The following is a 22,514-nucleotide window of genomic DNA, read 5'->3' on the forward strand; positions in this document are numbered from 1 at the left end:
ATTTTTGCTGATTTAGCGTAACTGCGCCATGCGTGGATCGTGTTTGCGTTAAACTGGGCTATACTGCACTTTTAGCTTGGCCACCCCATTATGCTCTTCTTTGAGCGGAGACAGAATGCATCAAGGCCCTGTTGGTGAACGTAGACAGCCAAATAAAGAAAACTGGCTGGACTCGGAGAATTCTTCGCATTAAAAGAACATCGCAGGCGTGCTACAGCCTTGTCACAGTGCACGAAGCAGCTAAGAAAGTATACTAACTCTGACAAGCAGACGTGCAGGACCTGTTCACTACCGATACACTGGAACGGAATACAAGCAAGGAAAGCAGACAGCACGGGCACTGGTTCTCCACATTCTTCATTGTACGTCACTTCCGCCGGGTGATAATGGCGTCATCTTTTTCAGTTTCAATATGAAAAACATTTTTGTGAGCTCTTTGTGATGGATTGAGCTGCATTTCAAGCGTAAGATTTTGCACAGAGGCTACTGCATGTCTAAACTATCTGAAACTAGGCATTCTATGGGTCGAAAATTTCGTTGCGGTTGGCCTTTAATGACTTACCCATTAAAATCTCATCATCTCATCATAATTTCGTTGAGGATTGTGTCCTCTATCATCACATTAATAGCTATGAGAAACAACTACAGCTACAATATGATTTCAATAGAAAACTGGCATTTGCAGTGGATGATGAAGCTAAATGTTCCAAAAATGTAAATTCATGCATGTGTCTCGCAAATGTACTAACTTCCTCCACTCGTACTCATTGTACTCGACATCCTTATCATGTGCGACAGAATATTGGTATCATGCCGTTTGTATCACCAACAAACCAACCTGGTCACAGCACATCAACGGTTGCATTGGGCGCTTCAAGATCACGGCTTCTTCAGAAGGAATCTCTCATTGTCCTTTCCCTCCATATGCCAAACAGTTTAAGAAATGTTTGTTCAGACAAAGCTTGAATATGCAGCAGCAATTTGGAATTCACACCAGAGTTGCCTTTTGTTAATATGAAATTGAACAGCTGGATTTATGTCCTCTAACTGTGATAACGACCATAGTGTTACTATCATCAAATCTTTCCTCAGTCTCCCTCCTTTAGCATTGTAGAATTGTGCAACTCTGCCTATTCTGCAAGATATATTATGTTATTCAAAATTTGCCTGGTACTCTTGTTTTCCCTTTGGTGCGCAGTTCTTGGAACCTTTTCAATTCCCTGAGAATTCAATGTCGCTATGGTGTTACCAGTGCATTTAACATGTTTTTTGCCCAATACCATAGCAGAATCGAATATACAACCAAATTGTCGCTGAATGCAATCCCTTAATATTTATAAAGGGATTAGCTCTGTGCTTTGATGATTGTTTCCAATCCTAATTTCTTGTTTGATTTAAGGTGGTGTTTGCTTTTTTTTTCCTGATATTGGTTGCTCTTTGTACCCTGCTTTTTTTCTGTGTGTGTGTGTTAACTAATTGCATTGTCATCCCCTTCCTGTTTGATTACACTTACCGAACAATTTATTAATAAATTTTACAACTTTTGTACCACGCTGCTTTTGAATTGTCTTTTTTCTTCATTTGTTATGCTTTATTCTTTAGGTTAGCGAGCAAGTGCTGTACTTTGTGGATCATGCTCCCCCTCATGCAATATGGGGAATGCGTCAACGGCTGGCGGGAGCGGATGCATGCCACATAGGCTCCGTAAAACCGATGCTGCCGCTTTAGTAAATCATCACCTAGTTTCACCAGTCTTGCCGTACAGCTACCGGAAGGTGCATGGAGGCCACTTTGCAAGTTTGGTGACCCTATCACCGAGCAAACCCTACTTATCAGCGAGAGAAGACTGACATGCCGTACAGGCCGTACCAAGCCAGGAGCGAGACCTGTAGCACGGTGAAACACTGAGAGCCCAGAATGATGGAAGTACAAGTCGAAGGAACTACTCTCTGGGAAGAGGACTACAACCCAGCAGACTGGACCACTATCACCAGAACCTATCAAGGCAAGTCCCAGTCAAAATCCCCAAGGGAGGATACGAACGGGGTACGTGGAAAACAACACATGTGAGGGACGCACCGCAACGCTCCCCGCATCGATGTGGCATCCGAGGTACCGCCCAGACCCGGCGCAGATTCATGAAATGCAGCAAGTCACGTGCAGAAGTCGTCAAGTGGCTCCACTGCCGCAGCATGTGATTAAGGGTAGTTTTCCGCTCACAGGGAGGCCTCTTCTTACCCAAAATACAGCCGCAGCTGCTGCTCTGTTGCCTCTGTGAAGCGACGAAGATAGCGATAGGAGCAGAAGTGCAACTACGTGTGCACTTATCGAACAACGCGTGCGCAGTGGCCACCACAAACCAGGAAGTAGCCCTTAACCTAGTTAAAATCAGAAGCATTACCCTGAACGCAGAAGCGTACGGGGTGGCAACGTACATAGTCCGTGCAGCGGACACAGTGGGAGCCGGGATTTCCAATGCTTTTTGAAATGAAACGGAAGAAGAGCTTCTACAAGATCTGCAAGCGAGAAATCCAGGAACAGGCATCTTACTAGCAAGACGCATGGGCAAGTCCAAGTCCATCCTTATCACCTTTGCTCAGGGACCCATCCCCTGTAGAATTATTTACTATGGGGAAGTGCACCTGTGCATGCCATATAGGGTGCGACCAGAGGCCTTCACGAACTGTCGTGCCGCAGGACACATACATGATGTGGGCTCACAATAGAAAATACCGAGATGTCCAAGATGCTGTGAAGATCTCGGCAAAGACAGAATACGTCTGTGCATGCCCCGATGCATCCTGTGTGGTGGAGAGCGCCTTACAGGAACAGGATAGTGCAAAGCAACACAACGACAACAAACAACGGGGCCTTCAGTTAACAAAGGCAAAACCGGAAGACTGCAGCTACACCCAGAAGATTTCCCAAAGTGGAATCCATCAGCCCCCACGAAGGCCCCCGAGGAGCTCACATGGGCAGAACAAATCTCCTGCAAATCAGACCCCCGGGTTGAGGAGTTGGCCTGCCCTCGAGAGGAGGTAAGATGCTTACAACAGGCCATCACCCAACCCAACGCCTCACCCATTACCAAAACCATCACCCAGCCCTCCACCCACTTCCTGGTCACCCCTTACCGCTAGACACTCAGAGTTCATGTCCCGCAGAAACCTCAACCTCCACCCCACCAACAAAAAAGAAAAGAAGTTCCTCCGTTGTCAGACAAAATAGCTGAGCATGAACCATCAGACAAAACAGCTGAGACGGAGGCTTAGTTTGAAGCCAAACTTGAGGCAAAATAACAGTGAAACTAGCAGACTTCGATCAGCAGTTGTGCGATCAATTTCGGCAATTCCTAGGAAATCGCCTCCAAATACCCGAGGCTCGATTTCCAACACTCGAAACTCGCATCGACTGCCTCATTGAGAAACGCTTTGAAATTTTAGAGCACAAACTAGATACTTTCTGTACCCAGCTCAGCTTATAGATGAGCTTAATGGTGGCGGAGGCAACTAACGAAATGCAGGTGGCACCCCTACCTCAAATCAACCCTGTTGATGCATCGGCCTATCGTGAGGTGGATTCTCCTCCCCCTCCACTTCCAAAACTTCTGGCGTGCAAAATGGCAGGTGATTGATCTAAATCGATGACTACTCCTCCCCTTTTAAAACTCTGGCATTGGAACTGTTGTTGCAGCATACGTTGTAAATGAGAAGCGCTAATCCAACTCGTACTAAATGAGGAACACCCACCAGACTTAATTCTGCTACAGGACCCTAAAATTAGTATATCACTTCTGGGATAGACTGCTTATCACTCACCAAATGATAGTGCTTCAGTTGTGTCCACCTTTATCAAGCTATTCATAAGGCACACACAATTTATATTCCCACACAAAGTCCAGAACGTAGTCCTTGAAGTAATCGCAGTCAACATTCAACAGGATTCCTTACTCATCACCAATATCTATAATCCACCGAGTATGCCAGCAACGCGCTACGCTAACGTAATAGTGCAAATAACCGCAGCGGCAAATAAAACATCAATCATAGTGCCCGGAGACATTAACTGCACACACATGGACTGGGGATACCAGAAAACTTCTGGCAGAAAGGAGGTTTTGATGACACAGACTCAACAGTCTCAGCTCACGGTGTACAATGATTTTGATTGCCCCACCAGACAAGGTACACCGTGAATGATGGACACAAGTCCGGACCTCACGATGGGCAGATGCATCAACATTCTGGAATGGAATAGAACAACACATACTTTAGGCAGTGACCGCTTTATTATCGAAGTTAAAGTCTCAGGTCCCGAAACGTCTCGAACGAAAATAAAGCATAAGCTAATCAACAGGGATAAATTTAGAAAACAACGGAAAACAAATCAACAAACTGGGCTGGTGGATGCGCAAACCTGGACAGCACAGGTCCTCGAGGACCAAGCGGCGTGTACCAAGGAATGTAGCCCAGAACAAAAATTTCCAGTTATGGACTCAAAACTGGCCCATATGATAGAAGCACATGAAAGTCTCATGAAACGATATGTTCAGCAAAAATGCAATAAGAAGCTCCAAAACAAGATATCTGAGCTTGCAAAGCAAATTCAGGATTATAGCCAACAACTTAGTAGGCAGAATTGGCAGCATATATGTGAAGGTCTCAGAGGTAATCTCATTACCGCTCGAGCATGGCATCTTTTAAAACATCTAATTTATCCCGTGAAAAGTAAACAACATACTAGAAATATTGTAGCTCGACTAACACACGACCATAAATACGACACGCAGGCGCTACTACAGACACTCAAGAGCCTACACACCTCGCCGGGCCCTTCGAATCCCTTACTGGAGTTCAATGGCCCACCAAATACTGAGCTGGACAGGGACATAACTATACAATAAGTCCGAGCAGCACTTCATAGACTCCGCAACACCATGCCAGGCCAAGATCGCATGACAAACACCGCTCTTAGGAACCTCGATAATTCCCTGTGAGATCTTACCAGTATCAACAAGCATTGACAGAGGCACACTGCCAGAGGAGTGGACGCATGGAAGGGTTATTCTAATACCTAAACCTCATGAACCAGTTACACCAGAAAATATGTGCCCCATCTCCCTTACCTCTAGCCTAGGCAAACTCTTCGAGCAAGTTATCCTAACTAGACTGCACGGCCTCATGGAAGACACCGGTCAATACCCACACTCAATGATTGGATTACGATCTGGCCTGTCTACGCAGGATGCCATGCTTCAACTAACGACAGCTATTCTGGACCCACTCATACCTACGCACACCGAAGCTGTACTGGCGATTGACCTCAAGAAGGCCTTCAATGTCACCCACAAGGCCATCCTAAAAGCCATGTTAGACCTAGGCGTTGGCCAATGAGCATACAACTACATAAGGGCTTTCCTGCAAAACCAAATGGCCAGCATGTGCGTAGACAACCTTCGCACATGCCGCGACACACTAGCAAACGTAGGCACACCGCAAGGCTCCATGCTGTCCCCTTTCCTTTTTAATGCAGTACTTATTCCGCTCGCACGGAAGCTATAGCAAATTCCCCATCTTGACCATACCCTGTACGCGGATGATGTCACCCTGTGGACTACATATGCATCACACGCCCAAACCGAAAAAACACTGCTGACAGCTGCAATGGTAATACAGGTCGAGGTCACCAAGGTAGGCCTCACCTTTACTTCTGGATCTGAACTCTTGATCTGAACTTTTCTTGATTCCACCAAAGGGTAAAACGTATCGTACTCCTATCAGAATCTACGTGCAGAATAGGGAGGTCGCAGTGGTCCACACCATTAGAATCCTGGGCCTCTACCTGCAACAAGATGGCAGAAACACTGAAACAATCAAACGTTTAAAGAGCACGCTAGCAGCCACCATGCAGCTAATGCACAGAGTAACAAATAAAGCTCACGGCCTGCGTGAAGCAGATACTCTGCAAGTGGTATAGGCCTTTACCAAGAGTAGAGTATTGTATTCTACCCTCTACCTCAACCTCAATGTAACTGAAACCCAAACAATAAATTCTATAGTAGGCAAGCTACCAAGGCAGTGCTCCGTCTGCCCAAAAACACCAGTAACGAACGCCTGGTGGAGTTAGGTGTGCATAACACCATACAAGAACTAACTGAAGCACACCTACAGGCACAATATCTCAGACTAGCCAGCACCCCTACCGTAACACATATACTTTCTAAACTCTAAATTTGCATTCCTGCTAATCATGACTCCCTAAAAGCGCTACCCATGGCAATTCGTCAAACGCTAAACATTCGACTGCTCCCTCATAACATGCGTCCTGACCTAAACCGCGAGCAACAAAAAGCCAGAGCAGCAGCCCTTCATAAATGGTATGGCAATGGACAGAATGCAACATGGGTAGATGCTGCATGTGATCAGCACGGAGCCACAGCGATTGCTTACACATTGAACGCCCCTCCTTTAAAAAGGAATTACCTCCGGCAACAGACCCAGAGGAAACGGTAGAGATTGCTGTAATGTTAGGGCTCGGCAGCTCCAGTGCTACCTACATCCTGAGGGATTCTAAAACTGCACTGCCAAATTGAACTGAACTGAACTGTGAAATACTGAACTGTGCTAAGGGCACAGTTCACCCTGCCACCTTCCACATACTGACCCAGAGCCCTCCCTTCTCCTGCAGCACTGAGCTCATTTGGGTGCCTGGGCGCTCGGGAAAACCCCGGCAGTGAGGCCACCGATTCTTTAGTCCGAGGGTTGAATAACCGGGCACAGGCGAACCTCCCATGCTTGCGCCGAGAGGCAAATATACCCCCCCCCCCCTCCCCACTTTTCCCTCACTACCAGGGTTCAACAGTTATGGCGCAGTCTGCAAATGCGCACCCTACCTACTCCATCCCTCCTCTCCCACTACCGACCCATCCCACCTTCTTGCCCTCTGTGCAATGCACCGAAGGCAAACCTCACCCATATACTCCTGGCCTGCCCAGCTTCTCCTTCCCCCAGTGGGCCCGTGCCACTCCAAACTTGGGAGGACTGGGAGATCTCGCTACGCTTCACAGACCCAGCAACGCAGAAGATCGCCGGCAGCCGAGCTGCCAGCGTCATGGATACGTTAAACATGAACGTTTGAGTGCAGTGGGGTCATGCAGGGACCCAGGGGGCCTGGGAAGTCCCAAATTCCTTGTTCAAAATAAAGTTTTTTCTTCCTCCTCCTGCTCATGTGATACCCCTTCAAAGAAACTAATCCTTTCAGTGTCACTGACGTACTGGTATGTTTTTGCTTTTCTGTCCCACTGTGTCACTGACATCAGATAGGAATGCGAGGGCCATACCGAGAAAGCATTTTCCCTTATCCATGTTATTTTTGCCCTTCTGCATAGCCAAAAATAAACCCTCGTCTTTGTTGTATAATATCTGAGAAAAAAAATGTGATGTTGGAGATGTGCCACCTCCAAAAAAACCTGACACTGAAAAGAATAAAGGTAAAATAAGTCATGGTCATGATTATAATGATAATGATATGTACCCTTGTCTATCTACCACTAAATGTGGTTATATTTCCTAGAATTTTCTTAGGTCAAATTTAAGTTGATTTTTTTTTTCAACATGCCTGTGAAATTTGAATGAATGTGCTTTGTTGTATGCTTTTTAAAAATAATTTCTTGACTACTTTATGGACGTTTTGCAGGAGCTGGTTCCCCTGCTCTTGGCAGCCATCAATTTGCATCCGGATGCTGCTCAACGTGATGTCCTTCTGAATCTGTTATTCAACCTAACGAAGCGCCCTGATGATGCACAGCGCAGAGTCATATTGGCTGGGCTCCTGTCTGTGGCTGAGTGCTTGGGCCCTGAAAGAGTTGAAGCTGAGCTTCTGCCACAGTGCTGGGAGCAAGTATGTCCTAATAATCTGCATACTATTTTTATTGCTTATGATTGGGAGTGAGTGAGTATGTGCATGTGTTTGTACATGAACTGTTGTTTGTGTTGGTGGTGTTAGACTTGCAGGGTGGTGTTTGCATTATACTATCCGTATGTCTTGTGGAATGTAAATGTGACAGGCAATTGTTGACAGCTGTACGGAACAGATTACCTGCCTTTTTCAAGTGCCTGTCGGACCTTTAGGAATACATGTTCAAGTGGGAGGTTTGAGTACAAAAGAAGAAAGGTTAATTTGAGGTAAAGCACAAAAGAGCATGCAGGATGATGGAAGGAGACGAAGACACATTTGCACTCAGTCTTCGTCCCTTTCTGGCGTCCTGTGTGCTCCTTTGCTCTTTACCTCAAGTTATGCAGTACCAACTAGCCCACCAGTCTGTTCTTTTGAAGAAAGGCTAGTTATTTATGCAGTCTGCCTTTCGTATGATCAGGGTGTTGATATGCTGCACCCTAATGGTGAGTACCAGAAACATTTTGGCAGGCTTCAGTAGTTTGCTGAGCAGACCATGCATTTTAGAAGTACTAACTGTTGGTCATGTTGGTAATCCATACTCAAAGAAGAATGGCATAAACGAACAGGGACAAGATAGAAAACACGGACATTGTTGCTAGTCTGCCTTTAACCATGTTTTCTATCTTGTCCCTGTTCGTTTGTGCCATTCTTCTTTGAGGCAATGCGTAAGGTGCTAGAGAAGCTGGCAGGAACAGTGATCTGGATGAGTGCTCATCATTCATGCAATGCTGATGAGATGCCACTTGTACTAGTATTTAATAACAAATCACAGCCAATTAGAATAGCATTTCACTACCACTGTCAAAAGCACAACCAAAAATGCTGTAAGGCATTGTAAAGCAACATAAAAATGGGCATGCATGAAAAATGTTTTACGACTTCCATGTACAGACCAAGCAAAAAGTACTACAGATGTACGAGTGTAATTGATTCGATATACTAATTTATTTTGACATACTGCAGCCATATTTGGCTATGGCAGCAGTGGAGAAAAAACAAACATTTCAAAAGCTTGTATTCATTATAAACAAGTTCAAGCATTGGTTAATTTAAGAATAAAAATTCATTTTGAAAGCAACGTGTTAAATATTATGGCATTTACTAAACAAGAAGCTCAATTTAATAGAATTCTGGGGTTTTAAGTGCCAAAACCATGATTTGATTATGAGGCACGCCATAGTGGGGGGTCTCTGGTTTAATTTTGACTATGAGGGGATCTTTACTGTGCAAAAGCTCAGTTTAAAGAAACCAAAAATGTTATGAGAAATGTACAAGATTTTATCACCTATTAATTGTTTTCAAAAACATTGCCAATAAAAAGAATTGAGTGGTTTCAAGTAATGATTTTCAAATGTCAATAAAATGAGAGAAAAAAATGAGTTTGAACATATTTGTTTGAGAGTAGGAGAAAGGTGGTATAGCTAACTTCTGTTAATTTGACCCTGATGAGACTTATAAAAACTTATGTAAAAGTGGCTTTAGAGCTCCTAAACAAAATGGAAATTGAACACACACTTGATTATAAACGTAGCATGCCTCTGATTGTGGCAATAAAAAAAAGACAAAACCAGTGAACTTTACCATCACAGAATAGAAATTCATTTTCTTTATGTCCATCAACATTACTCTCAGACAGCACTTTATCGCTGACTATGAAAAACCACAACATGTTGTCCTCCATATGGTCCATACTGTGTTTAATATTTTGTATTTATCAAACAACTTTGTAACAAATGCGAACCGGATGGTGGCTTATGCTTAGACTGATCACTACTTCGTTCTGCAATGCATGCAATTCTCCACAATAACATTGTTTGAATGTGCTTTTACAAATTTACTGGCAAAAAAAGGAATGCAAGTTAGAATTGTGTAAATACTGTATTTAATAATTGTAAGCTACCACTTTCGCAATAAAATTTTGTCAAGGCAGGCTGAGAATAGATACTTTCAACGAGAGATGATGTGTGTTCAATGCATTCGCTGCACCCTAAGTGCTGCCAAAACAGATGCTAACACTGTTGGAGTCACCACTGGAGTCACCATTTGGTTCAGGCACATGTGTGCTGACCAGCCAAGTTCGAATTATTTTGCAAAGGATAATTTCAGTATTGCAATAATGAAATTTTCAGCCCATAGGCGCTGGCCAGAACCTTCGGTTGGGATCGAATCAACTGGAAAACTGAATTAGCTAGACTTGAATTGACGGAAGTCTACTGTATTGAGGTCATGATGGCAATTAGTAGATGAGCTGCTTATTATAGTTGTACAGTACTTGGTGTCAAAGACTCACCGAGTTGTATTAACAGTTGAATGTAACAGTCTTAAGTAATCAGCATAGTAGTGATAAGAAAATGTATCGGTTCGCTCTTACAACACTACATGATCTGCTAGGTGTGGGAGAAACAATCACGCTTTGTTGAGCTGTCATCCAGTATTTACACATGAACTAGTGGAGACAGTGAATTCCAATGCACTGCAATGCACATAATCTGTTTGCTCTGTCTAAAGCATGCGCGGTGTGTGCTGCTTTTATTGCACTTGATACACAAAGAAATTTTAAGTTCACATTTGGAAAGCTCGGGTTAGCAAATAATCACAATCATATTTGTGGAGAACGAAGCGAATTGCCTTTGTTACTCTGCATGGTTGCCATCCATGATTGCGACGATAGTGACCACAGATTCATCTGCAACTATTGTTGTGAGCAGTGGTTTTGTTTTGATTCATTGCTAGACACGCTATGTCACTGACACTGTGGAAGCTGTTAAAGGTGCTAAGTTCTGCCGTCAAACTCATTGGTTACATTGCGGTGGACGATCTGTTGCCAACCAGCTCACCGGTGACAAAATGATAGCTACATAAGCATGGTAGTGAAATGCATGTCTACTTGAATAAAGACACGTCTTGTGCCACTGCTGCATTGTTAACAATGTCTCGAGGCCCATGCCGCTTTGAGCACTCATCAGTCATGAGATGATAAGAATTGCAGCTTCCACACTGATTTTGTGCAAAATAGAAATGAAGGTCGCGGATTTCTTTAGTTAGTAATGTGATGTTTATGTAGTAAACATTTGTTTATTGCTTTCTTAATACATTTTGTAATTTGACATCCAATTAATTCGGATATTTTTCTAGTCCCATTAAATCTTAATTAACGAGGTTGTATTAATACATATTGCTATATCATGTGGGTCACAGTTGCTTCAAGTGTAATTAAAGTGAATACAACTAAGACAGCTCTATTGCTGCTTATAGATGCACATTCTACTTTATTTATATTGCCTTTATCGTGTAATATAGCTTTGCACCATAGTTGGTCAGCAACTTCACTCCCACCAAGTTTTCATGAGTGGAAATGTCCATAGGAATACCAAGAGAACAGTGGTGTTCTGTGTATCTCTGGCTGTATATGTAAATGCCAGGGTATCAGGCTGCAAGATTCCCATGTCACTTCCAAATCGCCTTTTTTTTCACTGGAAATATCTTAAGATGAATTAGGGGTTTGCATCTGCTTAGGAAATTGTGCCGCAGGAAAAGTGGATAGAAATCAGTAGGAGTGTGGCAGAGACCTCGTTGGACACAAAGCTAAATAAGAGCATGTGGCTCTTAGATCTTCAAGAAAAGGTATTAGTGCCTTCCTTTCACATGGTGCATTACTGTGCAGAAAAGCAAAGGTACGTGAAAACATGACAAAAGTATACATATGATTATTGCTTGATAAATTTCTAGCAGCACCAACTTTGTTAGTTTCGTATATGTCTGGATTGTTGTTCACAGAAGGCACATTTCTGCTGTTTATAGGCTTTTCATAATGAATTCATCTTTTCCATGCTTGCATACTAATGAAACTATGAAATTTATGGCAGATAAACCATAAGTACTTGGAAAGAAGACTTCTGGTGGCAGAGTCTTGTGGCTATTTGGCATCGCAAGTAGCCGTGAGTATAATCACTATATCTCAATATATTTATGTAGTAGCTTCACTCCAGTTGTGTCTCACTTTGTCTCTAATTTTTTACATTGAACTGCATCCTATTGTGCATGTTCAAAGAAGCATTATTTCCCAAATTATGCCATATCACACTGTTGCACATAGACAACAGGCAGCAATAAATATTAGTGATGTTTGTACATTGTATTAGAACAGTTAAAGGGACACTAAAGCAAAAAACTAAATCAGCTTAGACAGATAAAGCATTCTTTCAAACTCTGTTGTCGTTAATTTCGAAATAATAGGTTGATTATTAGAAGAGAAGATGATGGTTAAAGTTTCAGTTCTTTAATTTTGCGCTGAATTTCCAAAGCCGGTATGTCACTGTGACGTCACAGATTTCAAGGTATCTTTTTGTATTCAGGCTGTGTTGGCTCTGCAAAAGTTCCAGAAACTTGCCATGCTCAATTTTTCCCTCCTTGATTGCACAATGTAGTCTACCTTAGCCACTAAAGCATTAACTAGGCCCTAGAAGATGCTTTCAAAATCCATGACGTTGCAGCAAGCTGGTGTGGGAACTTTTGGGATGCATTGCCACCCATATTTTGTGATTGTGCTTTTTCTGGCTTACCAAGCATTTTATTGTGGTAAGAGTGCTGTTTTGATATTGTGGAAGGGTAATTTACTGATACAGAAGAAACAATTTTTCTCTTTAGTGGCCCTTTAAAAAACAGCTGCACCTGTTTCATTCACTGTGTTTTTTTTTATTTTATGCAATTAATTTTTTTCCCTTAAACTGTACTTTCAGTCAGAATTTTCATGCAAATTTCTGTTATTCTCATCACCCCACATTGAATGTAGCTCTCTTCTACTGCCCAGACTGTAGAAGATTACTGAAAGATCTAATTGTCTTGTTAGTTGTGTGCTTGTAGTTAGATTAATTATTTTATGGTGTCTTTAAAGCTTAAATTATTGCAGCTATATGGTTCTTAGCTAATTATTACATATTGACAAGACTTTGATGTAGAAAAATGATTAGATTTAGAAGGTAGTTATAGAAATGTTAATTAATAAGATCAGAGCTGAAAATTGGCCTGAACAGAAACCTATATGTAAAGGCTTTGGCTTTATGTTTGCAGTGTTGTTATGGGTTCTGAAGCTTAACAAAGAAACCAAATCTTGTTTGCCCACATTTTCAGTAGCAGTTTAAAAGGCAAGCATGCCTTGTAACTAGCTGAATACAGTTGCCAACTGATTTCTCCTAAATGGAGGCTTCTGAAATGGAGGCAGTCTGAAAAAACAAATTTTGGGGGGAAAGGTGGTGGTAATGGTAACAACTTTATTAACAATCCGGCAAATTCGTGGCCTGGGCCTAGGCCACCAAAAAAGATATTTTAATTTATTTCACTACCAGCAGTATGTAAAATAGGTTACAGATTTTTGCCCAGCGTTGTGCTTCAGTGAAGTAAAGTCTGCTGCAGTCGAACCCACCTATAACGATACCGATTTTAACAATATATTGGTTATAAGAATGAGTAGCTGCTGCACCATCAACTTTTTGTGTGTTTTTCATGGTGAAATAAACCGTTTACTACAGTGCCCCGATGCCGCATTATTGGTTATAGCAATAAAGTCTGGCTGCTGGGTGTCAGAGCCAAAAAGTAGTGAAATGCGAAATCCTTGAAAAGAAAAAAAGAAAATGAGAAATTCGAGCCGCTGCACGATAGGCCGCTGCTACAACAGCCGCCGCACGCTCATTTTCCAGCCATCTGATTATCTCCGTGTGCCTCTCTCTCTTTGCCCTTCCATTCCTCCGAACAAGAGTGGGCTGCGTCCACAGCTCTATGCCGACCCACCCTCCGAAACATGAATGGACCATGCCAACTGCGCTGCTCGCTGACTTAGATTGGCTCCTCATTCAGCGCAGTTCTGCAAGCAGCTTAATCGCTCGCATTCGTCTTTGTTGGTTGCGTCGAAATTGTTCCTGGCCACGCCATTTCTCGCTGCCGAAATGGAAGGTGGCTGATCCGCTCACTAAGGATCGGCAATGCACGACGTTGCCAGTGAAAAGAAAGAACGTCGCTTCTAACCGATAAGGCTATCATCGCGAACGTGCTTGCATCAGATAGCGACGGCAGCGATGACGTAGTAGGGCAGGCTGCCTCAATGTTGTCCTCACAGCAGGCCTGGCAGATGATTCAGTCCCTCTGGGGCTTCGTTTTTGCGAAGAACCTTCCCCTGCAATACTTGGAGCACCTGGATGCCTTGGAGAAGGATGTCGAAAAGCTTCGCGTAAAGCATGCTAGGCTGACGGACATAGGGCTTTCTCGTGCAAGCCAGTGAGAAGTACGTGGCGAGATGCTTGTGGCGGTCTTGCCTCAGCGTTTCTTCTGGATTTCTCAAGCTGACAGGCTGCTGCGGCAACGTTCTCGCATTTTTTAAAAGGCCTCTTGTGGGGCCACCAAAGCGATGCCTCGGCGGTGCGTGCAGATTGCTTGCCACTCATGAACCCTCTTTCCAGTTGTCATAGCAGTTCCATTCTTTAACGCCGACAGCCGCGGCTTGTTACACGTGATCGGAGTGCCCAGGAAGCAGTTAAACGTGTGAACACAATCAGCAGCCATATGGAGGAAGGTGGTGGGGAGGGGCACTGGCGTCCCCGCCATTAAAAGTTTCTCACAACAGCTCTGCCATCCCCCTATTTTTATTTGTTCATGCAACCTAGTTATAACAATTATCGGTTATAACAATGGAATTTTTGTGGTACTTGATTATTGTTATAAGTGGGTTTGACTGTATATATATTTCGTGATGGTTGGGTGCATTTCGGTATTCACCCATCAGCCAATGCATTTGCCCAATGTGTGTCACAAATTATTACTTATGCTATGTGGTGAAGATGGCAACACTGACTGCACCATGCTAGCACTTAAGGCCACAATATGTTAATTTATTATGGAACTCCTTGCCTAAATGTTAGCTTTCCTTGTTCTGTCCCATAAGAACACTGACGAACATGCTACACACTTACATCTTATTGCCTGTGGACCCAAACGCTGCTTTTCGGGTCTTCTGTCTAGCCTGTACATATGGTCTCAGGCCTGATCAGTGATGAAGACAACTGGTAGGAACATAATAGCAGCAAGGTTCCCGTCACAACTTTTGATCTGCCATCACACTGGATCTTTTTTTGTCGCAGCCACATCGCTTACGCTGCTATCTCTCATTAGTACAACTCTATCAAGTAGTGGCAAACCAAATTACAGTTTCGTGCTGGTCTACTAAGTTGTTTTGTAGCAGCTAAATGGCGTTTGAAAAGCTAAGAAATAGCGTGTTGAACCCGTTGAAAGGCTGCAACTCAAATGGTGGCAACTGTGTTCAGGACCACTATGTTTGCGTTGTTGCTTGCATGTCAGAAAAATATAGCGACACTCTACAGCGTCAGAAATCTTAGTTGTCATTATGTTTGTTGATTGTATAGAGTAGGTGGCAGTGGCTGTGGGGAAGTCCGAATGATCAAGCATGTCTGAAAAATGTGCTGTTCAAGAAATTGAGCCTGTGACTGTACTGCAGATGGTGGCAATAGGGCAAAATTGTGTGAAAAAAAAAAATTTTTTTTACAGCCTGAGATTCGTAGCTCCCTGCTGCTGTCCATGCTACAACAGATGCTCAAGGAAGAAAAAGAGGACATGATCCGTGAAAGGGTTGCACATAGTTTAGCTGTGCTGCTAGCCTACGTGGATGACCAAGATAAGTTTTCTCAGGTGATACAACAACCATCTATTTTTTTGGTTTTCTTTCTGGTTGTCATACCCATTCACAAACTGAGCTTGCGTACGAAGCAGATGTCAAATACAGTGAAGCCTTGCTGATACATTACCATTTCATGCTGTTTTCTGGTCTATACACCCAAAGCTAAGTACAATCAACTTCCGTTAATTTGGCCCTGATGGGTATGATGAAATTTATTGAATTGTCGAACGGCTCAAATTATATGAAAGGCAAAAAAAATAACAACAGAGCACACCACTATGTCATTTGGCAATATTTGATTGATTCTAAGACAGCCCTGAATATAATGCACACCAAGTTTTTATGTGTTCAATACTGAAAACCAACATAGAAATCACACTAGATATCCTGAACAATGTAGAAGTCTAACATGCACTTGTTTTTTCATCAAGAAAAATGGCATGCCTCCGATTCTGGCTACCAGAAAAAGACAAAACTGGCCATCTTTACCTTCACAAAATAGAAATTTATTGACATGTAATCTCAATCGTCATCGTTCTTGGACAGCACTTTAAAGCTGTCTGTGGGCCACAATACGTCGTCCACCGCACCATCCGTATTTTCGTCGGATATTCTGCATTTATCAAATGACGAAACCAAAAATAGGGTTGTTTGGCAGAAGATGATGTATGTTTGCCACATTCACTGTCCCCTAATGGTGCCAAGATGGACATTGTAGCCATTAGGGTTACAATTGGGGTCACCATTGGGGATCAGGCTTGTTCGTGCCGACCAGTCAAATTCAAACGATCTGGTGGGGGGCCAATTTTAGAATTGAAATAATGAAAGCTTTGGCTCATAGAAATGTATACCACTTCCCACCTTCAGTTGGGATCAAACTAATCTAAAACTCGAATTAGCTTGAGTTGAATTAACGAACGCCTACTGTACGTTGAAAATACACTATTTAGATCATGCATTTTTCCAGATTATCTGATTTTTCTTCTCCCTGAATGTTTTAGGAAGCTTCTACGGTTGTCCAGTTATCAATATTGTGTGTCCTGAAAGAGGTACTGAATTGAAAATATGCGTTTTCTCAAATCTGCTCATTGTTTAGAGGAGGCTTATCAAGAAAAAGAGAGCAGATGTGCACCTTAAAACTGTAGTGAATTGTGTTTTAGAGGGCTACTGACATGACATTTTTCTGACTCAAAAATGTCATGTCCGCGCCTAAACTGCCGTTTAGGCTGGGACCTGGTTGGACCCAATAAAGTTATTTCTCTCTCTCTCTCTCTTGCAAATAACGCACACACACGATGGTCGGGCAAATATGAGAAAGAATCTCTCGTATAAAAGCCACCTGCACGATAAGTTAGAGAACTAGTGAGAAAACCTGAAAGTGGAGAAAGACACAAACTATGATGCCTGTTGTGATGCAGCTGAGATTGGCCGCTCAGCTTCATTTTCGGTAATATGTTTAGTTCTGTTACAGTGAGTAGGAAAAAAGTGTGGTTCCATTTAGCAAACTTTTTTTTTGCATTGCCCTAATGCAAAACCAATTAACCATAAGGCTGTTGTTCTGCTTAAGCAGTAATTCCATTTAAATTTCATTTTACTGAGATTCCACTGTCTGAATATCCAAATATTCAAATATCCACAACTTCATACATGCTAAGTGTATCCTTTTATGTGCAAGAAGCATGGTAGAACTTTACAACTTCAAAAATATGTGTCAGTACTCCTTTAATATAAAAAAAAGATTAAAAGAAATTAAGGTAATCCTGTTGTGAATGTAAACAGCTAAATAACATTGATATGCTTAAGTCAAGGCTTGAACCTTGGTTATGCACCAAGAAAAAGGCATTTTTCACTGTGCAGACTAGCCCCTGTATTCAGAAATGCAACTTAAGTTGAAGCCCATGCTTAGCTTGATCTAAGTGACGCCAATCGTGAACCCGTCGATGGAAACGCATTGAGCGCCTTTGGGCATGTCAACGCCAGGCGTCAACCTAATCAAGCCAAGCATGGGCTTCGACTTAAGTTGCATTTCTGAATACAGGGGTAGGAGTTGAACCTATTGTCAGGAAGACGGGGGGCGGGGGGGAGGGGGGTGGCAGGTCACATGTAGCCACAATGGCTCAGTGTTTCTGTTATTCTGTTGAGCATTGGGTCATGGGGTTAAGTTTGCTGACAATGTTATCTCAAAAACATTGACTTCTGCTAGCACATTAGCTAAGTGGATAATTTTATACTGAGCCTCATTTGCATCCATCCTGTTGGGAACACACCTTCTTACACTACCGTAAACTTTTTTGCAGTTGACCTGTTGACTGTTAACTGTACTGGTGATTTTTCAGGCAGTTGACCTGGCATTGCTTGTAGTAGCTGATGCACATGCAAGCATGGCTGAGGTGGCACAGACTGTTTTACTTCCTTCTGTTGCATCGTGGGCACTAGAAATAGGCCACCTGGAGGACACGCTGCTTTCCACACTGATTAAACTTCTTGAAGATCATATAAAGGTAAACTTCCTTGGGATACCTTCTGTTCCAAAATAAACTAAAGCAAATGTATGGAGCTGTATGATGGAAAATAATATTAACATTATGTGCTTGCTCATTTTAACCTTGGTTTTTGATTTCTTCAATGTTTACGTATTGAGAAATGGGAATACAGGATTAGCAAGGTTCATCTTTCATAGTGCTGGCTGTTCTAAGGGTTTACGTTGTTTGTTGGCTTGTACTTGAAGTTGTGAAGCACAATTATCACCAAGAAAATTGTGTGGCACATGAGAGGCCTCAAAATCAGCTGTGAGAGTTGTTTTCTAGCTAAACAGCTAGGTTTATCTGCATCTGCAGATCCTTATCTCATAAGGAAGCAGCAAGGCCTAGATCTCACAACCTGGGGATGTATCTGGGAGCTTCCTTCACAGCTACTGTTACGAGGCAATAAAATCTTTGGCTGACGTCTGGTACACCTCCCATGACTAATGTGGGGTCAGTACTGACGAGCGAGCTCTTGTTGGTCTTCCTGTCCCATTCTCTCACCCTAATGTAAAGCTTATTCTCCTTGAAAGAAAAGAACACTGCGCATCACCTTGGTAGTTTTCCTTAGCCCTGCTAAAGATACAGAGCGTAACAAAGCTACCCTGGCTATATTCTTTAGGACACAAACGAAAAAATAATTGCTTCCCCAAGGGCTGTGCCCCAGTTGATTTGCCTTGGTGCCTGTGCACACCCCTGATCGTGCCTGAGTAAACTTGTTGCCCTGCTTGATATAATTTGTGAACGTAAAACCCCGGTGTAATGGTCGTGCTGTCTACACAGAAGTTGGTTAAACTAAAATTGCATGGTAGCTTTTGTTAGTGTGACAGGTGGCAAAAGCCTATCTGTTAGTGTTGCATATGCTCATTTTCAAGATCTTGTTTCTTGTTTTCCAACAAGACAGATCGATGGAAGAAGTCCACACAGTTTTTTAATGAGGCAGAGATCAAGAGTTTTAATGAACTCTGATTCGGAAGACTTCAGTATTTATTTCAAGGTTTGTTCTAGTGGAAATGATAAGCGCTGTAAATGCGAAACCAATAACTAGCATAGCTGTTTTGTTTGAATATTTCCACCAAGAAACTTTGTAAAATGTTCAGTAATTAATATCATTTAAATCTAAAGTGTCAACAGTAATTAACTTTGATGCACTTTGGAAAAAGCTTGGAACTGCTTTCAGAAATGCACATAACATCCAGTAAAAAATCTGAAAAAAAAAAAGAATGGGCACACAAGTGCTGTGCAACTTCAAATATATTTCAGTCTGCTATCTAAAAGTTGCAAAAGTTTCCTAGCTTAAGCTATAATCCATTTATTAATCTTGAGAAGAGGTTTATTAGCGGCTCCTTATGCAAAGGGCACAGCTACTGAGAACGGCAAGGCAGCCCAATGCACCATCCAAAAAGACGCCAGCAACAAGCAGCACGAGTGGAGCCGGGCCGCGCATTTGCAATGCGGCTGTTCAGCGAGACGCTTCTTCTTAACACTCTCTCCCCGGACAAAAAGAGCCATCCTGGCGACTTAAGAATAGGGAGGCAGAAGGGTCATGGTAGGGCTTGAGACCCGAGACGTGGACAATGTCACGTCCACGCCGGCGCAAGTCGTCAGGTGATGATACTGGCTCAATGAGAAAATTCACCGGGGATGTTTGCTCCAAGACTCGGTGAGGCCCTTCGTATTTTGGGATGAGCTTTGAGAAAAGTCCTGGCGTTTCAAAAGGGACAGACAGCCACACAAGAAAGCCTGGAGCGTAGATGGTGTTTGGAAGTGAGTCGGTGTGGTTTTCTTTCTGGCGCTGCTGTTGTTGTACCATAAAGGTATGCGTGAGCTGGTGGAATTCTTCAGCTTATCGGGCGACGTCGGACACAGGTAGACACTCGGAGGCATCAGGACGGTATGGATGGAGCATGTCGATGGTATGCATAGGCTCGTGGCCATATAAGAGGAAGAAAGGTGAAAATCCCGTAGTGGCCTAGATCGCGGTGTTGTACGCGAATGTGATGAATGGAAAGATGCGGTCCCAGTTACCATGATCAGATGCCGCATATATCGAGAGCATATCACCAAGTGTGCGCTTATATCGCTCTGTGAGCCCATTAGTCTGGAGACGGTATGCTGTGCTTGTCCTATGAGTAATGTGATAACGTCTGGTGCTTCTTCGCAGTATATTTAAAAATTGGGTGCCCAAAAATGCTGATACTAGCTGGAAACATGGTGGTGCACTTCTCACCTGCTTAACCATGATTTCACAATCTTTCCTGCGCTCTAGCTTGGGTTCAAAATAAACTGTATTGCACGCTTTTGCTTTGCCACATCTAACCTCAGTCATGAAGAGTTAAGGAAGCGTGTGTCTTGATTTTATTATTGAGCCTATTGGGATAGATTTCAATAGATAAGCAATGTTGTTATACATGGAAAATTCAAATAGCCAGGCTGCATCATCCTCTAGTGACTGCAATTACACAGTATAATGTGACGTGTTTCTACTTGTTAATTTTTACTGGTTTTTCACTTAGTGCAATACATTTAACAATGTAATTATTGCTTTTGTATTTCTGCTTTTGTGAGTATATTGAGGACACTCTTGATGACAAAAAGACGACAAGGCATGCATGAATGCACTCCAGCAGCCTTTCATATTCCATACTGGCTAAGAGTTGCTAATGTGAACTTATGGCTATGGCATTCGGCTGGTGAGCACGAGGGTGGTAGTTCGTTTCCTGGCGATAGAGGGCCACATTCTGATGGGGGCAAGGCTAAATGCAAAAAACACTTGTGGATTTAATCCTAATAATAAATTTAGCTCCCAATTGTCAAAAAATGGTCCAGAACCCTTCCTTACCTTGTCTCTGACAGCCGCAGGATTGCTTTGGAACATTAAATCCCATGAATCAATCAGTTTGCTCAGGCTGTTTGTAGTTTTTCTACCATTTATAGGAACTACTGATTTGGAGCCTATGTGAACTTTGTGCATGTGTCTTGGTCTTAGACTTCTTTTGTGTGGGGCTCGGTCCTATGTTTTCTTGTGTTCTCTTGGAAACCTTAGGGCTTGCTTTCTGATTGGGTATCCTGGCGCCTCTTTAATGCAGGCCTTGGCACTGCGATCAGCTGATGGCCCAACTGCACTTACACAAGCTGAAGAACAACACTCGGTGCATCTCATTAAGGCACTTGGAGCCTTGCTGCCATTCCTTTTTGTTCATGTTGTCGAAACTGGCCCCTACATGAGCCGTTTGAACCTCACAGACAGCTCCTTGAAGAATTTGTTGGAAGGTGGGTTGCCAAGTTCAATTAAAATAAGGAAATTCTTCTGCCTTCAGAAGAACTGATAAAAAAGCTGAATACTTGATTTTAACGTTTTGGACACCTTGCTTAAACATGTATCATATTGTAAGTGCGCAGCTGGCGACAGGTGGCTTACTAATGGCTGTGTGTGTATACTTCAGCAACAAACCTTGGTTTGTTACTGTAACAGTAACAAACTAGTAAAATGTTGGTTTGAGCAAGGTTTGATAACAGCCTGTTTAGCCATTCTTCATGCACAGTTTAGTGTCTGTGGATGAATTACGACTTTTGCAGTAAATTAGTTCTGCAAGGGTTCAACATCTACAAGCATTATCCACTATGTTTCCCAGTGGCCTGGGAGAACTATAAGTGAAAATTCACAGCATAAAGAAACAGTAAAAAAAAAATAGGATGAGCATTATTACAGTGAAACCATGTTAACATGTACCCACTTGAAGCGTACTAGCAGTTCAAACATAGTTGTGATATACCACTCTTAAGCTGTAATGGCTTGTTGTATACTTACTGATTAGTGTGTACAATAATCACTTGCTGTTTTGTAGAGGTTAACTGTGCCACCTAGACTAGCAGTATGCCTAGCACCACACTGTGTGCAAGTGACCTTCCATTTTTCGAAAAGTGCAGGCATGGTTCTGGTTACCCCTATACTGATGAGCAGTGTAAATGGACGGAAGCGTGGTGGCTGCTTCAATTATTCATGCGTACATTGAAATCTGTTTTAATGGAAGCCTTTTTGTAGAGGTAGTGTAGGGGTTGAAGGACGGACTTCAGGATGAAAACCCAAACTTGGGAGGGTTTATTTACACATTATACAAGGAGGTGAGCGTCAATTAACAGCCGTACAGTCATTACGGGCCGGCAGCAACTCGGACGCTGCGGCCCGCGGCAAGAAGTTCGAGAGAGGTGAATCAGGGAATCAGGGCATGTCCCAGAATCCTCAGGTCTCTCTGGAAGGCTTCTTATAAACCCTTCGAGCACTGCAAGTCACGTCATGTTTGACCAATGGGAGAGTCCACTCCGATGACGCCACTTTCAGCCAATGGTAG

General features: G+C 42.9%; 1 protein-coding gene across 2 annotated transcripts in view; it reads left to right on the forward strand.

Moving 5' to 3' along the window:
• The window catches only part of LOC135911130 (RAB11-binding protein RELCH homolog), a 210,901-nt gene that overhangs the window by 65,543 nt on the left and 122,844 nt on the right, over positions 1–22,514 (forward strand). For both annotated transcript variants that reach the window (XR_010567225.1, XM_065443265.1), the window contains exons 9-13: positions 7,696–7,899; positions 11,823–11,894; positions 15,511–15,651; positions 17,977–18,141; positions 21,252–21,435. Coding sequence is in view for 1 of the 2 variants with exons in the window: in XM_065443265.1 (XP_065299337.1) it covers positions 7,696–7,899; positions 11,823–11,894; positions 15,511–15,651; positions 17,977–18,141; positions 21,252–21,435 (766 nt within the window). In the remaining variant the exon portion in view is untranslated. The remainder of the gene's footprint in view (positions 1–7,695; positions 7,900–11,822; positions 11,895–15,510; positions 15,652–17,976; positions 18,142–21,251; positions 21,436–22,514) is intronic.

Source organism: Dermacentor albipictus, chromosome 1 (assembly GCF_038994185.2).
Source record: "Dermacentor albipictus isolate Rhodes 1998 colony chromosome 1, USDA_Dalb.pri_finalv2, whole genome shotgun sequence".
NCBI classification, from domain to species: domain Eukaryota; kingdom Metazoa; phylum Arthropoda; class Arachnida; order Ixodida; family Ixodidae; genus Dermacentor; species Dermacentor albipictus.